This window comes from Rhipicephalus sanguineus, chromosome 4 (assembly GCF_013339695.2).
Source record: "Rhipicephalus sanguineus isolate Rsan-2018 chromosome 4, BIME_Rsan_1.4, whole genome shotgun sequence".
Taxonomy (NCBI): Eukaryota; Metazoa; Arthropoda; class Arachnida; order Ixodida; family Ixodidae; genus Rhipicephalus; species Rhipicephalus sanguineus.
Window position 1 is genome coordinate 116671675 of NC_051179.1, and position 16264 is coordinate 116687938.

The following is a 16264-nucleotide window of genomic DNA, read 5'->3' on the forward strand; positions in this document are numbered from 1 at the left end:
TTACAGAGCCAATGCCCTTGGCGTGCTCCCTGGGTTTTCTTCCATCCGTGGTTGGAACGCTCTCGTGCACGTGTGTTGTGCGAGGTCTGTGTGAACCCGGGCGTTTGTGTATGCATCGTGTGTGCTTTTTAGTGGACCGTCAGTGAAAATGACACCGCCGGTGCCCGCACGGAGTGTCTGACATTGGAGCAGAAAGTTCAGCTGATACGTGAGGTGGAAAAAGGAGGCCGCAGAAGTCTGAAATCGCAAGACAATTCGGAATACCGCCGTCAACATTATCACTGTTCTGAAGATAAGAATGCCGTACTGGCGCTTCGAGAAGAGTTTCTCAGCCAAACGAAAGCGCAACCGTGATTCTAGTATCCTGAAGTGGAAAGAGCGCTTCTCGAGTGGCTGAAAACGCTAGAAGTGCAAACCTTCCTGTAAATGGGCCTGCATTGACCGCAAACGCTGAAGCCCTAGCCTCCCAATGGGCAAGCAAGATTTTAAGTGCAGCAACGGCTGGCTTGAACGTTTCAAGAGACGGCACGGCGTGTCTTCAAAATCGATCGTTGGTGAGAGTGCAGCCGTGGACCGCGACGTCGTGAACGATGGCGCAAGCATCGGCTGAGCACCCTACTTCAGCAGTAGAAGACAGAGACATTTACAACTTGGACGAGGCGACATTCTTTTACAAAATATTGCCAAAGCGCACATACACTACACCGGACGGAACCTCATCAGGATGCAAACAAAGCGAAGAACGCGTTACATGCTGTTCGGTGCTAACGCGACGGGGGAGGACAAGCTTCCTTTGCTGATATTAGGGAAGGCGGCAAGCCCCGTGCTTCCGCAACGCAACGATACCAAAGATTGCATATTGCCACGCCCACTTCTTGTCTTGTTTTGATGTATTCGGTTTGACCGGCAGGGACGGTTTATCAACGCTCGACGCTGTCCGCGAAGTAGTGTTCTAGAAGCGTCGCGATTGTAGTAGACCGGTTTGTTTAAGATTGCGCCCCGCACGCGAATGTTCCAGTTTTGTCTAGAGATAACGCCGCCACCAGCGATTGCTGGAAAGTTCGATAGCGCCTGTATGAAAGCCGACGCGCTTGATCGCTTGTCAGTTGATCGACGGACGACGCCCTGTTCGCCGCTATCATTGTACAGCGTGTATTGCTGTAGTTCTAGTTCTCAGTTTCTCGGCCACAGTTCGGCCAAATAAACATTTTCATCTCGACGTACTGACTGTTGTCTTCGTCGACGTCACGACCACGTGACATCTGGTGGAGGTGCTGGTATGATCCGGACGCCACCGCGGGACGCTGACCCAAGCCAAAGCCGAGAAGAAGACGACGCTAAGGACAACCCGGATCCTCGAACCAGCCGCCGGCAGAAGGGACTACAACCAGAGTACGGGCTCCTTCCCGAAAACACCAGGCAGCCGAAGACCGTCACATAGACCGCTGACGATGACAGACCCCCTGCCACCTACAACGGTAGTGATGCAACAGCCAAGGAGCCACCGACTTTCCGTGATCGTCGTTTGAAGACCCGGAGAGCTGGCTGGAGACGTACGAGCGAGTCGCCGCCTTCAACCACTGGGACACTGAAGAGAAACTGCGCCACGTCTACTACTACTTAGAAGACGCCGCGAAGACGTGGTTCGAAAACCATGAATCGAGCCTTCAATCCTGGGACCTCTTTCGGACGACGTTCCTTAATACCTTCGCGAGCATCGTCCGCAAGGAAAAGGCCGCTGCTTTGCTGGAGACAAGAGCACAGCTACCGAATGAGACGGTCACCATCTACACGGAAGAGATGACGCGACTTTTCCGCCTGGCTGATGCTGCCATGCCTGAGGAAAAAAAGGTCCGCTTCCTTATATGAGTGAAACAAGACCTCTTCGCAGGATTGGTGCGGAACCCACCGAAAACTGTCATCGAATTCCTAAATGAGGCTACAACAATTGAAAATCCCTCGAGATTAGGACGAAGCAATACACCGCTCAACCCTGTCGACAGGCTACACCGAAGCGCACTCGCTAGGCACCGACGACCTACGGGAAACCATCAGAGCGATAGTGCGGGAAGAGCTGCGCAAGCTGTTGCCTTCAGCGCAGCCTCAAGTGGATTCAATCGCCGACGTGATCCGCGAGGAAATCCAGCAGTCGCTGGGCACCCCCGATGCAGCGCAGCCGCAGCTGCAAGCAATGAACTATGCTGCAGCAGCCCGACGCAACGCCCCCGCTCCTCGTCCACTCAGACGCCGCGGCCGCCCAGCAGTTCGGCCGCCAGACGCCGCCGCCGCCAACACACCAACGCCCTACCGTTCCTCCTGTCCACCAGCGCTATGCCCGCGCCTACGCCCCAAGGAAGACCGACGTTTGGCGACCCTGACAACCGCCCACCTCTGCTACCACTGCGGGAGGCCGCCATACCTACCGCCGCTGCCAGTACCGTCAGATGGGGCTACGCGGATTCGCCGTCAACGCGCCGCGCCCGCAACCAGGCGAACGGCCTCAGCGACATCGACGACTACCTCACAGGAAACACAGTGGCAAGAACGACGATCTTCCCGCTCGCCGTCGCCCGGCCGCTACATGTCACCGCACCGCCGGCAGTACACTGGCCCAAACCGGGGCCGGTCGCCTAGCCGTATCCGGAAACTAAGGGCAGCAACCGATGGAGGTGCGGTTGCTGCACGACGAAATGCCGAAGATCCTCCGCGGCCCGCCGACCACGACAACGCGAGGAGACCTGCAGAACACGACGCGAAGCAGACGAAGTCCTGCCGATGAAACCTCGCGGACCGAAGTAGACCTGACGACGCAACGGTGAAGCAGCGGAACAAACCGACGTAGCCGTGACCCCACGCCACGACCTAACTGCACGCAAGACGACGAACTAGCGACCTCGATGTTCTTATCGACGGCCACAGCATCACAGCTCTCGTCGACACCGGAGCCGACTATTCTGTCTTCAGTGGACCGTTCGCCACCAAGCTGAAGAAAGTAAAGACGCTTGGAGTGGACCCGAAATCCGGACAGCTGGAGGCCACCTGATAACGCCGATTGGTGTCTGCACGGTGAGAGTCACCATCAATAACCGGACTTATCCTGCGAGCTTTGTAATCCTACAAAATTGCTCTAGGGATGTGATACTTGGAATGGACTTTCTAAGTGACCACCGGCGCCGTCATCGACCTGAGATCTGAGTCGATAACGCTAACCTCAGACAAAGCGCTCCCCGCCCACGCAACGCCAGGGAACCATGCAATTGAATGGATAGAAGAGCAGGTGACCGTTCCGCCCCGCTCCAGCGTCATTATTTCCGTCGGCACCGAAAAACCTACGAACCTTGAAGGCGTCATCGAGGGCGATCAGCAACTACTCCTGAAACCGTCAAATTTGCGTCGCAAGAGGTATAGCCGAACTGCGTGACGGTAAAGCAAGGTAGTGCTGACAAACTTCAGCCACGAATATAGGCACCTCAACATTGGTACGACGGTTGCCTACATCGACGAATGTGTAGCCCGCCAGCGATGCTTTCGCCCTCTTCGATGCTGCCGAACCTGCTTCGACGAATAGAGGTCCCGAAACCGGATTTTGACGTCAACCCGAGCCTTCCGAAGGTCAAGCAAGACAGCTCAAAACCCTGCTCCTGCAATACAAGGACTGTTTCTCGTCGTCATCGCGGGTCCGACAAACGCCCCTTGTTAAGCACCGCATTATAACAGAAGAAAATTCTCGACCACTCCGTCAGAGCCCCTACAGAGTTTCGACTCGAGAGCGCGACGCGATAAAGAAACAAGTCGACGAGATGCTACGCGACACATCATCCAGCCGTCCAAGAGTCCGGTGGGCGTCACCCGTGGTGTTAGTGAGGAAGAAGGACGGGACACTGCGCTTCTGCGTTGATTATCGGCGCCTGAACAAAATCACGAAGAAGGACGTGTACCCCCTCCCACGGATAGACGACACCCTGGATCGACTTCACAACGCGACGTACTTTTCATCGATGGACCTCAAGACCGGCTATTGCAGATCGAAGGTAGACGAGAGAGACCGAGAAAGACCGCTTTTATAACACCCGACGGCCTCTTTGAGTTCAAGGTCATGCCTTTCGGTCTTGCTCGGCACCTGCGACGTTCCAGCGCGTCATGGACACTGTACTGGCCGGATTGAAGTGGCAGACGTGCCTTGTGTATTTGGACGACGTCGTCGTGTTTTCCTCGACCTTCGACGAGCATCTCCGGCGGCTCGAGGCAGTACTTCAAGCAATCAAGGCCTCTGGACTGACCCTGAAGCCAGAAAAGTGCCGATTCGCGTACAACGAGCTCTTGTTTCTGGGCCATGTGATCAGCAAGTCTGGAGTGCGCCCAGACCCGCGGAAACAGCGGCTATCGCCGACGTTCGCGCCTCCCACCGACAAGAAGGCCGTGCGCCGATTTCTCGGCTTATGCGCCTATTACAGACGCTTCGTCAAAAACTTTTCACGCATCGCCGAACCCACTGACGCTTCTCACGAAGACTAACGTGGAATTCAGGTGGGAATCGGAGCAAGTGCAAGCATTGAGGAACTTAAACGACGCCTGCAGACGCCACCCATACTTGCACATTTCGACGATTGCGCCGACACTGAAATACACACCGACGCTAGCAGCGTAGGGCTTGGTGCCGTCCTTGTGCAAAAGACTGACGGGCTTGAAAGGGTTATCAGTTATGCTAGCCGGTCACTATCCAAGGCGGAAGCCAACTATTCCACAACAGAAAGGGAATGCCTTGCCATCATCTGGGCTACGTCAAAGTTTCGCCCCTACCTCTATGGCAGGCCCTTCAAAGTTGTCAGTGATCATCACGCCTTATGCTGGCTAGCTAACTTGAAGGACCCTTCAGGTCGTCTCGCACGATGGAGTTTGAGGCTTCAAGGAATTCGACATTACCGTCGTGTACAAGTCCGGACGAAAACACTCTGACGCCGACTGCCTCTCTCGTGCCCCCGTCGACGCGCCGCCGCAAGACGACGACGATGACTGCTTCCTCGGAACTATAAGTGCCGACGACTTCGCCGAAAGGCAACGAGCGACGCGGAACTGGGGGCCTTATGGAGTACCTCGAGTTCAAGACCGCCGTTGTTCCGAAGGTATTCAGGCGAGGACTGTCGTCGTTTTTCTTAAGGAACGGCGTTCTCCTGAAAAAGGACTTCTCGCCACTTCGAACGGACTACCTTCTTGTCGTGCCCTCATCCTTGCGACCAGAAATCCTCCAGGCCCTACACGACGACCCGACGGCTGGACACCTCGGTGTTTCCCGCACCCTCGCCAGAATACAGGAAAAGTACTACTGGCCACGCCTTGCTGCCGACGTCGCCCACTACGTCAAGACTTGCCGAGATTGCCAGCGACGGAAGACTCCGCCGACTAGGCCAGTGGGACTTCTGCAGCCAATCGAACCACCTCACCGGCCGTTCCAGCAAATCGGGATGGACCTACTGGGGCCGTTCCCGACGTCGACTTCCGGCAACAAGTGGATCGTCGTAGCGACTGACTACCTCACCCGCTACGCGGAGACGAAGGCCTTGCCCAAAGGCAGTGCCGCCGAGGTAGCCAAGTTCTTCGTGGAGAACATCGTTTTGCGTCATGGCGCCCCAGAGGTCCTTATCACAGACAGAGGTACCGCCTTTACTGCGGACCTAACTCAGGCGATCTTCAAGTACAGCGAGACGAGCCACCGCCGCACCACCGCCTACCACCCGCAGACCAATGGCCTCACCGAGCGTCTAAATAAGACCATCGCCGACATGCTCGCCATGTACGTCGACGTCGAACACAAGACGTGGGACGCCGTCCTTCCGTACGTGACCTTCGCGTACAACACGGCCGTACAGGAAACGACGCAGATGACGCCATACAAATTGGTCTACGGACGAAGCCCGGCAACGACGCTCGACGCCATGCTACCAAACGTGACCGACGAGGAAAACATCGACGTGACCACCTACCTACAGCGCGCCGAAGAAGCACGACAGCTCGCCCGCCTACGGATAAAGAACCAGCAGACGACTGACAGCCACCGCTACAACCTTCGACGACGCCACATGGAATACCAACCCGGTGACCGTGTATGGGTATGGACGCCAATACGCCGACGAGGACTTAGTGAGAAGCTTCTTCGACGATACTTCGGACCATACAGGGTACTTCGACGCCTCGGCGCACTCGATTATGAGGTTGCCCCTGACGGCATTACGAACTCTCAGCGGCGCCGTGCGCGACCTGAAGTCGTCCATGTCGTGCGCCTTAAGCCGTTTTTTTGCGCGTTAGCGAGCCTGGGACTCTATTTTTTCTTCGTTATTGTAATTTATTTGTGTATGCACTTGTTTTGTTTTGTTCTTTTTTCTCTTCTATGTTCTTTCATAAGCATCGGGACGATGCTTTTTCAGAGGGGGGCAATGCCACGCCCACTTCTTGTCTTGTTTTGATGTATTCGGGTTTGACCGGCAGGGACGGTTATCACGCTCGACGCTGTCCGCGAAGTAGTGTTCTAGAAGCGTCGCGATTGTAGTAGACCGGTTTGTTAAGATTGCGCCCCGCACACGAATGTTCCAGTTTTGTCTAGAGATAACGCCGCCACCAGCGATATTGCTGGAAAGTTCGATAGCGCCTGTATGAAAGCCGACGCGCTTGATCGCTTGTCAGTTGATCGACGGACGACGCCCTGTTCGCCGCTATCATTGTACAGCGTGTATTGCTGTAGTTCTAGTTCTCAGTTTCTCGGCCACAAGTTCGGCCAAATAAACATTTTCATCTCGGACGTACTGACTGTTGTCTTCGTCGACGTCACGACCACGTGACAATATACAGAAGCAACAGACGAGCTTGGATGACCGCAGCCGTTTTCGAAGAGTATGTGCGCCTGCTCGATCGAAAGTTTAGGGCAAAGCAAAGGCGTGTGCTTTTTGTTATCGACAACAGCCCTAGCCATGGCAAGATTGAAAATCTGCAAGCGATCACTTTGGAATTTCTACCAGCGAATACGACCGCGATATTGCAACACATGGACGAAGGCATTCTGAGACAACACGAAAGTTATACCGGAAGAGTCTTTACAACGGATGCTCGTTGCGTGCGATGCCAACAAGGGATACAGCGTCGACTTACTTGGAGCAGTGCATTTACTATGCCATTCATGGAAAGAACTGGCACCTGCAAAGATTGCAAACTGCTTTGCACATGCCGGATTTTCCCGGTCGCATGCAGAAGACATTAATGACGACTGCGAGGACTGCGACGATCTCTACGAAGCTGTGAACAGCATCGTTGGTGGAGATCTGGAAGGCAACTTTGAATCATTTGCGATGGCTGATGCAGATGTACCCGTCGTTGCCCCAGCTACGGATGCCAAAATAGTCGACTTGCTTGGAGGCCCTGATGAGGAAGAAGAGCCGCTAGACAAACAGCCTCGCGAAATACCAACAGTGGCACAAACGCAGGAGATCCTCCGTCTGTTGCGAAATAGAGTGGAGTGCGCGGGCGGCGACCACGACCTCATAATTTGCCTGAACAAACTGGAGCGGGCACTCCTCGCGCCCAGCCGAAGCACCCGACAAAGCCAGCTGACTGACTTTTGTGTGCGTGAATAAAGGTTTGTTTCAATGAATACCACTTCTGCGAAGTTGTCATGGCTAATTTAGCTGTACTTGCTGAGCTTTTATGGGGCAGTCGTGCATATCGAATTACCGCTTATATCGAATTTTTTTGCCGTCCCGTTGACTTCCGTTATAACGAGGGTTTACTGTACTTTTGTAGACTTCAAGTACTTATCACGCAGACTGCTATGTCTCCCGTATGCTGCAAATATGTTACAAGCACCTGCAAGGCGAAATCTTAGTATGATTCTACAGATTATAAGGAACATTTTAGAAGGTATAAAACAAGGTACGATCTCGAGAAAGTTGTATTGGGAACAAAAAGAATTCTAGCCATCAGATCCACTAAGCCTATCGCAGTTTGGGTCAGGTAGCGTCTGAAATATGTCTGTTACAACATGTTTCTGGCTCCGAAATCGTATCCAGTGCTTACAGCATACAAGAGCACAGCCTTGGCAATTTGTGCACTGTGCACGAGGAATAGTGCCACTTGGGGCGTGAGGCACCACAGTACTGTCCAAGCTGCATGAGCCAAGCTCTTCAAAAACTGTAGAGGCACTAGATTTATTTAGAAGAAATGTGTAGTCAAGTGATCATGGCGAGAGTCACAAAATATTCCAGGTGCTTGAAAATTGCCTTGTGCCGATCAGTTGTGAAAAAATGCACCAGCCAATGCTGCACATACTTTTTTAATCAAGAGTGAGCACGGAAATAAGATAGTGTGCATTTCACTGCAATTGCTCCTTTTGAATTTTCCCGTTTCCCGGCTACTACATTTTTATTTTACAATCCCCCCAAAAACATTATCAGCAGGGTTTCTGCTATACTCAGGAAATAATTTGGAGACAGATGGACTATAAAACATGTGAAACTAAAGTTTAGCGAGTGTGAAAACACATAATTTGGTACCCTACACGGCTGTTGATGAGCACAGAAAGAAGGCAAACCAGCTCACCTGAGATCTTGTAAAGGAGGTCACCCAAGAGCTGTACAGAAGAGTACCGGATGCGCCAGTTGTCGTCAAGAGCCCCTTCTCCAGCTGAGGGCAGCAGCAGGGTCATGGCCGTGTCTGCATACATGTTCACCATGCGCTGGCCAGCCCTCAGTGCCGTCTCTCGCACATACTCGTTCTCATCTGCTAGTGCCTGTAACGTGCAATATGCAGATGGCATCAGTGTAAGCTACACAGAGGTAACCTATGTGACCTGCCACTGTACCATCAGGGGCGACATTACAGGCACTCGAAATAAAAATAAATAAAACCCAAATGTAATATGTGACAGTGAGAAAAAAAAGTGGTATTGTTATCAAGGGCTCCCAATATGGGAGCGAGTTCATTTATCGTCATTTCAAAAGGAACTTTCTTCGGGTGGCATGCTCAGGTGAACAATAACAAAGATAGTTTCAGCAAAACTTTGCATGACTTCGCACCAAATGCACCTGGGACAATGTTTCTGGTACCACGCCAAGCTCACTTCTAGAACTGGCACAGTACTAAGAGTGCTGTTGCCTGCTTAAGGGGACAGGGTAAGCAAAAATATTGAAAAAAATCATTTTTCTCTTTTTGTGCAATTTGAAATCTGCGGCCTTTTCTGAACCAGAATCAGTCATTCGTTTGTTCCAGCGCGACTTCTTTTTCTGTAAAAATGACATATTTCGAAACCTCTGCGACGGCCTGACACGGACCCCTTCCTTGCGCTTCACCGAATGCACACGTAGGCAGCTAAAAACGCGCCGAAATGAGGGGGACTAATTTTTTGACAAGTTTAGTGGGAATGAGATTTGGTCTGACAACAAGTGCTTCATGAGACGAGTTCATGTGTAGCCGAAAGCAGTTTGCGCGCGTTTTTTTTTTTTTTTTCACGTGTTTGCGCGCGTCGCTCGTAGAGTTATCTGTTTTCGGTTTTCAACCTGGTGCGATGCCAAGATCGAAGAAGGTGTTTAGGAAACGCCGCTTCTACGGCAATCACATATACGCCACATGGCATCAACGCATACCAATATATCCCACGGCCTTCGCCCGAAGGACGCCGACACCTAGTGCAAATTCAACAAAGCCCAGTTGAGTGGTGAACCATACGTTCACAAAGAACACCTTCCAGCATCTGTTCTTGAGGCTGTTACGCGAATTTATCAGCAACTTGCTAATCCCGAATTACTTGCTAAATGCCTCCATGGGAAAACTCAAAATCCCACCGAGTTGTCTAACAATGTCATGTGGGTGCGCGCTCCAAAAAACGTGTTTCACAGACGCCAAACATCAAAAATACGCACTCTTGATGCTGTGCTCACTTTTAATGATGGCAATAGAGCCGATGTGAATGTTTGAACTCCTTTGGAATTTGGCCACGGCGCTACACAGTGCAGGGCCTACGTACCCTTGACCTCCGCTGACAGTACTTCGCAGACACGGGTGCACAGGAAGCGACAAAGGAGGCTCGCCAGGCAAGACGCCTCAACACAAAAGAAAAAGTGATATTGGTGATGCGTATCTGGCTGGTGCCTATTGAAAGGGTCCTTTAATCGGCGGTTATTTAGTGGTACTTTTGAAATAAAGCACATTTTCCACTTCAAACGCGATTATCTCAAAACATGCTTTTTTTGTACTCTTGTTCCTTTATCTCAGCAACCGCTGTATCTAGGAACATAGATTTCGGCCAGTAGTTAGAGTACGTACTAGGGAATATACTGAAGCAGAATTATTCTTGTGTGAGGAAGTTCTTTTCTTCAACACGACATATAATACCTATCACGGAGGGCTAATGACGTAGGTGAAGTAAAAAAATTTACAAAAAACGAGCATTAAAATTTTCAGTGCTAAATCTGCTTCAGTAAGAAAAGGAAAGATTTATCCTCACAATGATAGTAAAAGAATTACTGTAACTCTTGTGGTTATAGAGGAAAAGGTACATAAAGTTCGCCTAAAATACATGGCGGGTATAGGGCTTACCCTGTTCCCTTAATTAAAGGATTCCATACCAGGAAGAGCAGAGTCTTGTGAAAGTGAGACTATGTTTGAAGGTGATCACCTAAGAATGAAGTCATCTTCCGTGCTGTAAAACTCGCTTGAGATTTTAGCACTTTTATAAAACCTCATAACCATTTTACTGGGAGGTTGTTCTAGGCCTCGTGATGAAATGGTAGGTCTAGCGTGGCTTTAGTGGTGATGAAGTGTCAAACACACTGCGTCACCATAGGCCGAACAGAGCAAAAAAGTGCAAACGTTACTTCAGTTCCACTGAGCACTTGTATCAGTGAAAACTGCATCGATTTCAACCAGGAACAAGTCCTGGCTTTGGATTACTTGTCTATGGATTGGACCGAAACTTAAGCATGAAAGTTGCTAACATAATGCTAAAAATCAAGGGATTTAGAACATTGCTTCAATACGACTGGTTTTTGCAATTATTCGAATGTAGTTCGAAGGTCAACTTCAAATAAAGAAAATTTTTGAAAAAATCTCACTTGAGAAGACAGTAAATACAGATACAGTAGTTCAAGAGGTATAGACAAAACTGGATGTACAGAACTGTTCGCTGTATTTGAAAGTTGTAACTCCTCCTTGGATATTCTGTGGACAGTATAGCACTGTGCCAGACGTATATTGAACTACTGTTCACCTAAATATTCAATACATCGAATGCTGCATTGCACTGTGTCCCTGCAAGTGCACTTCTCCTAAATTCCCATGATCCCTTCTTGCATCACTGTACATATGTAAGCAAATGAAATAACACTCTATTGTATTTACTCGACAGCCACATTGCCTCATAAATGTGAAACACCTCACGATTAGACAAGTGCACCTTACAAGAAAGCATAGATGAAAGGTGAATAGCAATAAGCAAAATTTTACGCTACTGATGCAGCCAGAGAATGATTCAATAAGTTCTAGAGCTGTGTGAATAGCAAAATTTTGAGTGCGAAGTGAATTCGAATAATAATAAAGTTTGAATGTGAACTGAATCGAATAATTTTCTAATATTTCTCAACTACTTTGAAGTGAAATTACAGACAAAAAATTGCAGAGGGTCTCTAAGCATATTCTAAATTATATTATATAAAATTATAGCTCCGCAATGGCACCTCCGGGCACTGCCATTTTGGGCTCGTCGGAAAGAGCATTTCTCCATCTTCAAACTTCCCGCTTCAGCTAGGTCCTCCATTCAGAAACAAGCGTAGAAAAAGCAAATGTTTAAAGTTTGTTTCGAGGTCTCCCAATGGCTGCGTCCATGATGTTGCTCCGGCACACCTCGCCATTGGTCCAATGCTCGCTCTGGGAGAACATCATCTGCTGCTTGCACGTCGCGAGGTCACGGCTGTATAAAATCTCACTACATAGTGATGCGTTCGCACTCGTTCTGAGTTCACATGTAGACGATCATTTAGAACGTAATTACGCTTTAGTTTGGCAGCTGCAAGCGGAACCACAATCATCAAATTACGATAGTGCCTCGTGCTCGTTGCGAACATCGCAGACGCGCATCTCGGACTAATTTGTGGGACCCGTGGTTAGAGGTTCTGCTTGTCAGAACTTCTGACCTCGTGATGAAGGCCACCACTGGAGGACTCTTTGTACTCACGATTGAGCATGATGTACTTTAAAACATCGGGCACCGCGGCCACGCACATCGCGACTGAGCATGCTGCTCGAAATCGTGGCTAGGCTTAACTCGCGCTAGTTGCGGCTTTTTCGTGAAGGCGAAGAAGCTGTAATGTGCCTCGTCGCAAGCAACAAATCGCATCGCCCGCTAGCTCCTCAGAATCGTGGATGGGCACTTGACGCCTCGGCAGTGGACCCCCCGGACAAGCTCGTTGCACGGCGACCGCTCGGAGCATCGGTGGAAGCAGCTAGCAGCTTCGCACGTCGGCGCCCCAAAACGCAAGACCAAGCACACTGCATGCCGATTTATCGTCATTATATTTATTTTCCATAATTGTAAACCATTATATTTATTTTCCGGAGGCTCGAACAGTTCAAATAGTAAAATTGCGGTGCGAATCGAATCAAATAGCAAGTACTATTCGAAAAATATTCAGAAGTTCAAATATTCGCACACCCCTGATAAATTCCTGTTTTTTGCAACCTCAAATAACTGCCCGAGACATGGACCTACTTTAAGCTTTGGATTAGCGATATATTGAACTATTTCACGATCCCCCTCAATTTAGTTAAAATCCAGGCTCAAGTGCAGTGGAGAACAAATGAAAAAGCTGGACTGACCTTGAGAATGGGGTTGATGATCTGCGAGATGTAGGGAGTGAACTCCTTCTGGAAGACACCTGGCAGGTAAATGAACATCATGACATAGCCGTCCTTGACGTGCGGTGCTATGTCTGTCCGTTCGGCGGTTGAGATGATCTCTGGCATCAGCGTCTGTAGCTTCTCCACGCCCAGGCCTCCGAGCACTTCACTCAGGCCTTCACCACCACAGAAGGAATAGAAAGAGAGTTCACTTCAATAAACAAATTCCAGAGTATTATGTGCCCTAACTGCAATCTAATTATGAGGCATACCACTGCGGGTGTTTTTACGCTCTGTCCCCATTATGGCAATGCTGCTGCTTCTGTTGTGGCAAAGATCAAACAAGTAACGTCAAGCTCAGCAGTGTAACGTGCTGGCTGCTGAGCTACCATGGGGGTAGAGAAGCAGAGTGCAGTTACACTACGACATAGTGAACTTCCAATTAACGAAATTCTTGATATAACTAAGCAACTCACTTTTTACAACTTCACATCCATATCACATAATGTACAGTGGAACTTCGATTATACGTCCCCCGGTCCTGCGACGACCCGCGTTTTACGACGAATTGGCTTGGTCCCGGCAAAACCCCCATAGAAATAATGTATTAAAAACCTCAATTGTACGACGCAATTTTACGCCGGCCCCGCCTCGTACGACGCTTTGCTGGACTGTCCGAGAAAAAAAAAAGACCTACGATGACGCGGGCTGGCACGCAAACACACTGCGGCCGGGCGAAAAAAGTCGGGAAACCGAGGAACCGAGTTCGTATCCGCGCTGCCACCACAGGGCCTCTTCAATTTTTCGACACGCGGTCGGCCATAGCTAGCCAGAGCCAACGTTGGCCGGAGCCAGCCGGAGCGCATTCGTTTTGTCGCATTGCACTGCGCACTTCCGTTGTCGCTTTTTTTTTTTTCTCTCTCTTCTTTTGGGTGGTTTTGTAGTGACCGTGACCGTTGTGACCGCAGTGACCGTTGTGAGCAGATAACATGGCAGATAATCTCGAGCTCGCTTTCTAGTATACGATAACTTTCACTACATTTCGTGTCGTTATACCGGACGTGTTGAACGGCGATTGTTGAGCCAATGTTTGCGACAGCCGCGGGAACCGGAACTCGCCGCTGTCTAGCTACCAGAGGGCTGGGGCGTTTTAGCCGCTCGCGATTGGTCGAAGCTTGCAAATCGAATAGGCCTACTGCCGTGCTGCCATTCAGCCATTCCTTCACGTGTTTGCCTCATCGGTTGGTTGTGCTGCGCCGCAGCTGCTGTGTCCACGTGCAAAATTTTCTGTGTTCGGTCATTGGTGTGCGAGGAAGCTTTCGAACTTTTGGTTGCGAGTGCTGCGTCTCGCAATGTCGCGGAACCGAAAACCGCTGACGCTCGGAGAAAAGCTTCGCATAATCGAGGAGGAAGAGAAGCGGAACGGAGCAACAAAGGCCAGCATTGCCCGCGACCTGAACATTCCCGAGTCGTCGCTGAAAACGATCCTCGCGAAAAAGGACAGCATCCTACTAAATGCGGCAAAGTTCGGCCTGAACAGGAAGGCCGCGAAAGATGGCAAATATGCTGCCATGGAGAAGGCCCTCGTTGAGTGGTTGCGTCAGGCCCGCAGTTCAGGAATCGCCGTGGATGGCGCAATTTTGAAGGAGAAGGCTGAGACAGTTGCATTGCGCTGCGGCATTGACGACTTTAAAGCCTCCAATGGCTGGTTGGATCGCTTTAAAAAACGCAGTGAGTTGTGTACAGCCGCTGCTGTGGAGAGAGCGCGTCAGTCAGCTCCGACACTGTAGAAAAGTGGACTGCATTGCTGCCGGAATTGATACGGGAATACAAACCGTCCGCCGTGTTCAACGCAGACGAAACTGGATTATTTTATAATATGCAGCCAGAACAGACATTGGCATTCAAAGGAGAGAGCTGTCACAGGGGTAAGCGAAGCAAAGAGCGTCTTACCGTATTGCTTTGCGCTAATGAAGACGGCTCTGAAAAGCTTCCTGCCCTCGTGATCGGCAAGTTTGAGAAGCCGCGATGCTTCAAGAATTTGAAAAGGCTGCCGTGCCAGTACACGTTCAACCGGAAAGCCTGGATGACGGCTGCTATGTTTTCTACATATCTGCAGCAGCTGGACTCCAAAATGGGGGCTAAGAACAGAAAGATTCTTCTTCTGCTTGACAATGCGCCATGCCATCCATCAGATATGTCGCATTTGAGAAATGTGAAAGTTGTATTTCTGCCCCCCAATTGCACTAGCCAGCTGCAGCCACTTGACGCTGGCGTCATCAAGTGCATGAAACAGAAATATCGGAAGTTTCTGGTGCAGCGTCGGCTGGCGGGCATGGAACGCAAGCAGTTGGATAAGAAACTTTCTGTGCTTGACGCAATGCACTACATTGCTAGTGCATGGGACGCAGTCACGCCAGAAACTATCGCCAACTCCTTCAGGCACTGCGGCTTTAATAGAAGTGGTGCTTGTTCTACCAGTGAAGCTGCACTGCCTGTTGACGATGAACCAGAGTTCGGCAGCCTGGAGCTGCCTGGATCTTTCGCGGACTATGTTGGTGCCGACGACGACGTTGCAGTGTGCAGTGAAGTGTCGCTGGATGACATTATCGAAACTGTGCGTCCCGACACTGCGGGAACTTCCGACGAGGAAGAGATGGACGACGCTGCAGAGGCTAGCGTGTCCGTTCCGACTTACGCGGACGTGTTGTGCTACGTCGACCACATTCGGCGGTTTGCTTGCGCACGCGATGAGATCGGCGACTTGCTGCCAGATGTTGCAGCTATCGAAAGAAAGCTGATGCGTCGTGGCTGGGCAAACTCTCAGAAGAAAATCACAGATTTTTTTAAAAGGTGAGAAATAAAGGTTCGTTCACACCTCCGATAAAATGCGTGGTTGTCATTTTTTCAATTAATTTAATCTATGTTCCTCGGAGCAGCGTACGTTTGTGCCGCGGACTTTCTTAGGCATTATGTGCCCGCTGTTGTGGGGCAAAAATGACCGTCACTGCCTATATTCTCGGTTTTTCGATTATACGACGCCCGGATTATACGACGATTTTGCGCGGTCCCCTGAAAGTCGTATAATCGAAGTTCCACTGTATTTATAATACCTCAATATAACGAAGCGGTTTACTTGCAGCTTCAAAATACAGCAGTCTCTCATTAAGGTGAGTTTACCGTGCGTATCGGTCTGGAAATGAATAAATATAGCTGTAGTGCATCAAAGAAAAGAGTCAATACGCACCTTGGGCTGCCCCCGATCTATCAACAGGTGAGGACTCCGAGGTGAGTGTCTGCATGAGCCAAGGGATGAGGTCTTCGAAGCATGTCTCGCCCATGCCCTTGATCATTGCACCCAGGGCACGTGAAGACACACTCCGCACCTAGA

General features: G+C 50.3%; 1 protein-coding gene across 1 annotated transcript in view; it reads right to left on the minus strand.

Annotated features, from left to right (window-relative positions):
• LOC119390613 (eIF-2-alpha kinase activator GCN1-like) overlaps positions 1–16264 on the minus strand; it is a 298045-nt gene that overhangs the window by 108055 nt on the left and 173726 nt on the right. Inside the window, 3 exon segments of the mRNA XM_049415316.1 lie at positions 8584–8773; positions 12853–13049; positions 16121–16259. Of these exon segments, the coding sequence (XP_049271273.1) occupies positions 8584–8773; positions 12853–13049; positions 16121–16259 (526 nt within the window).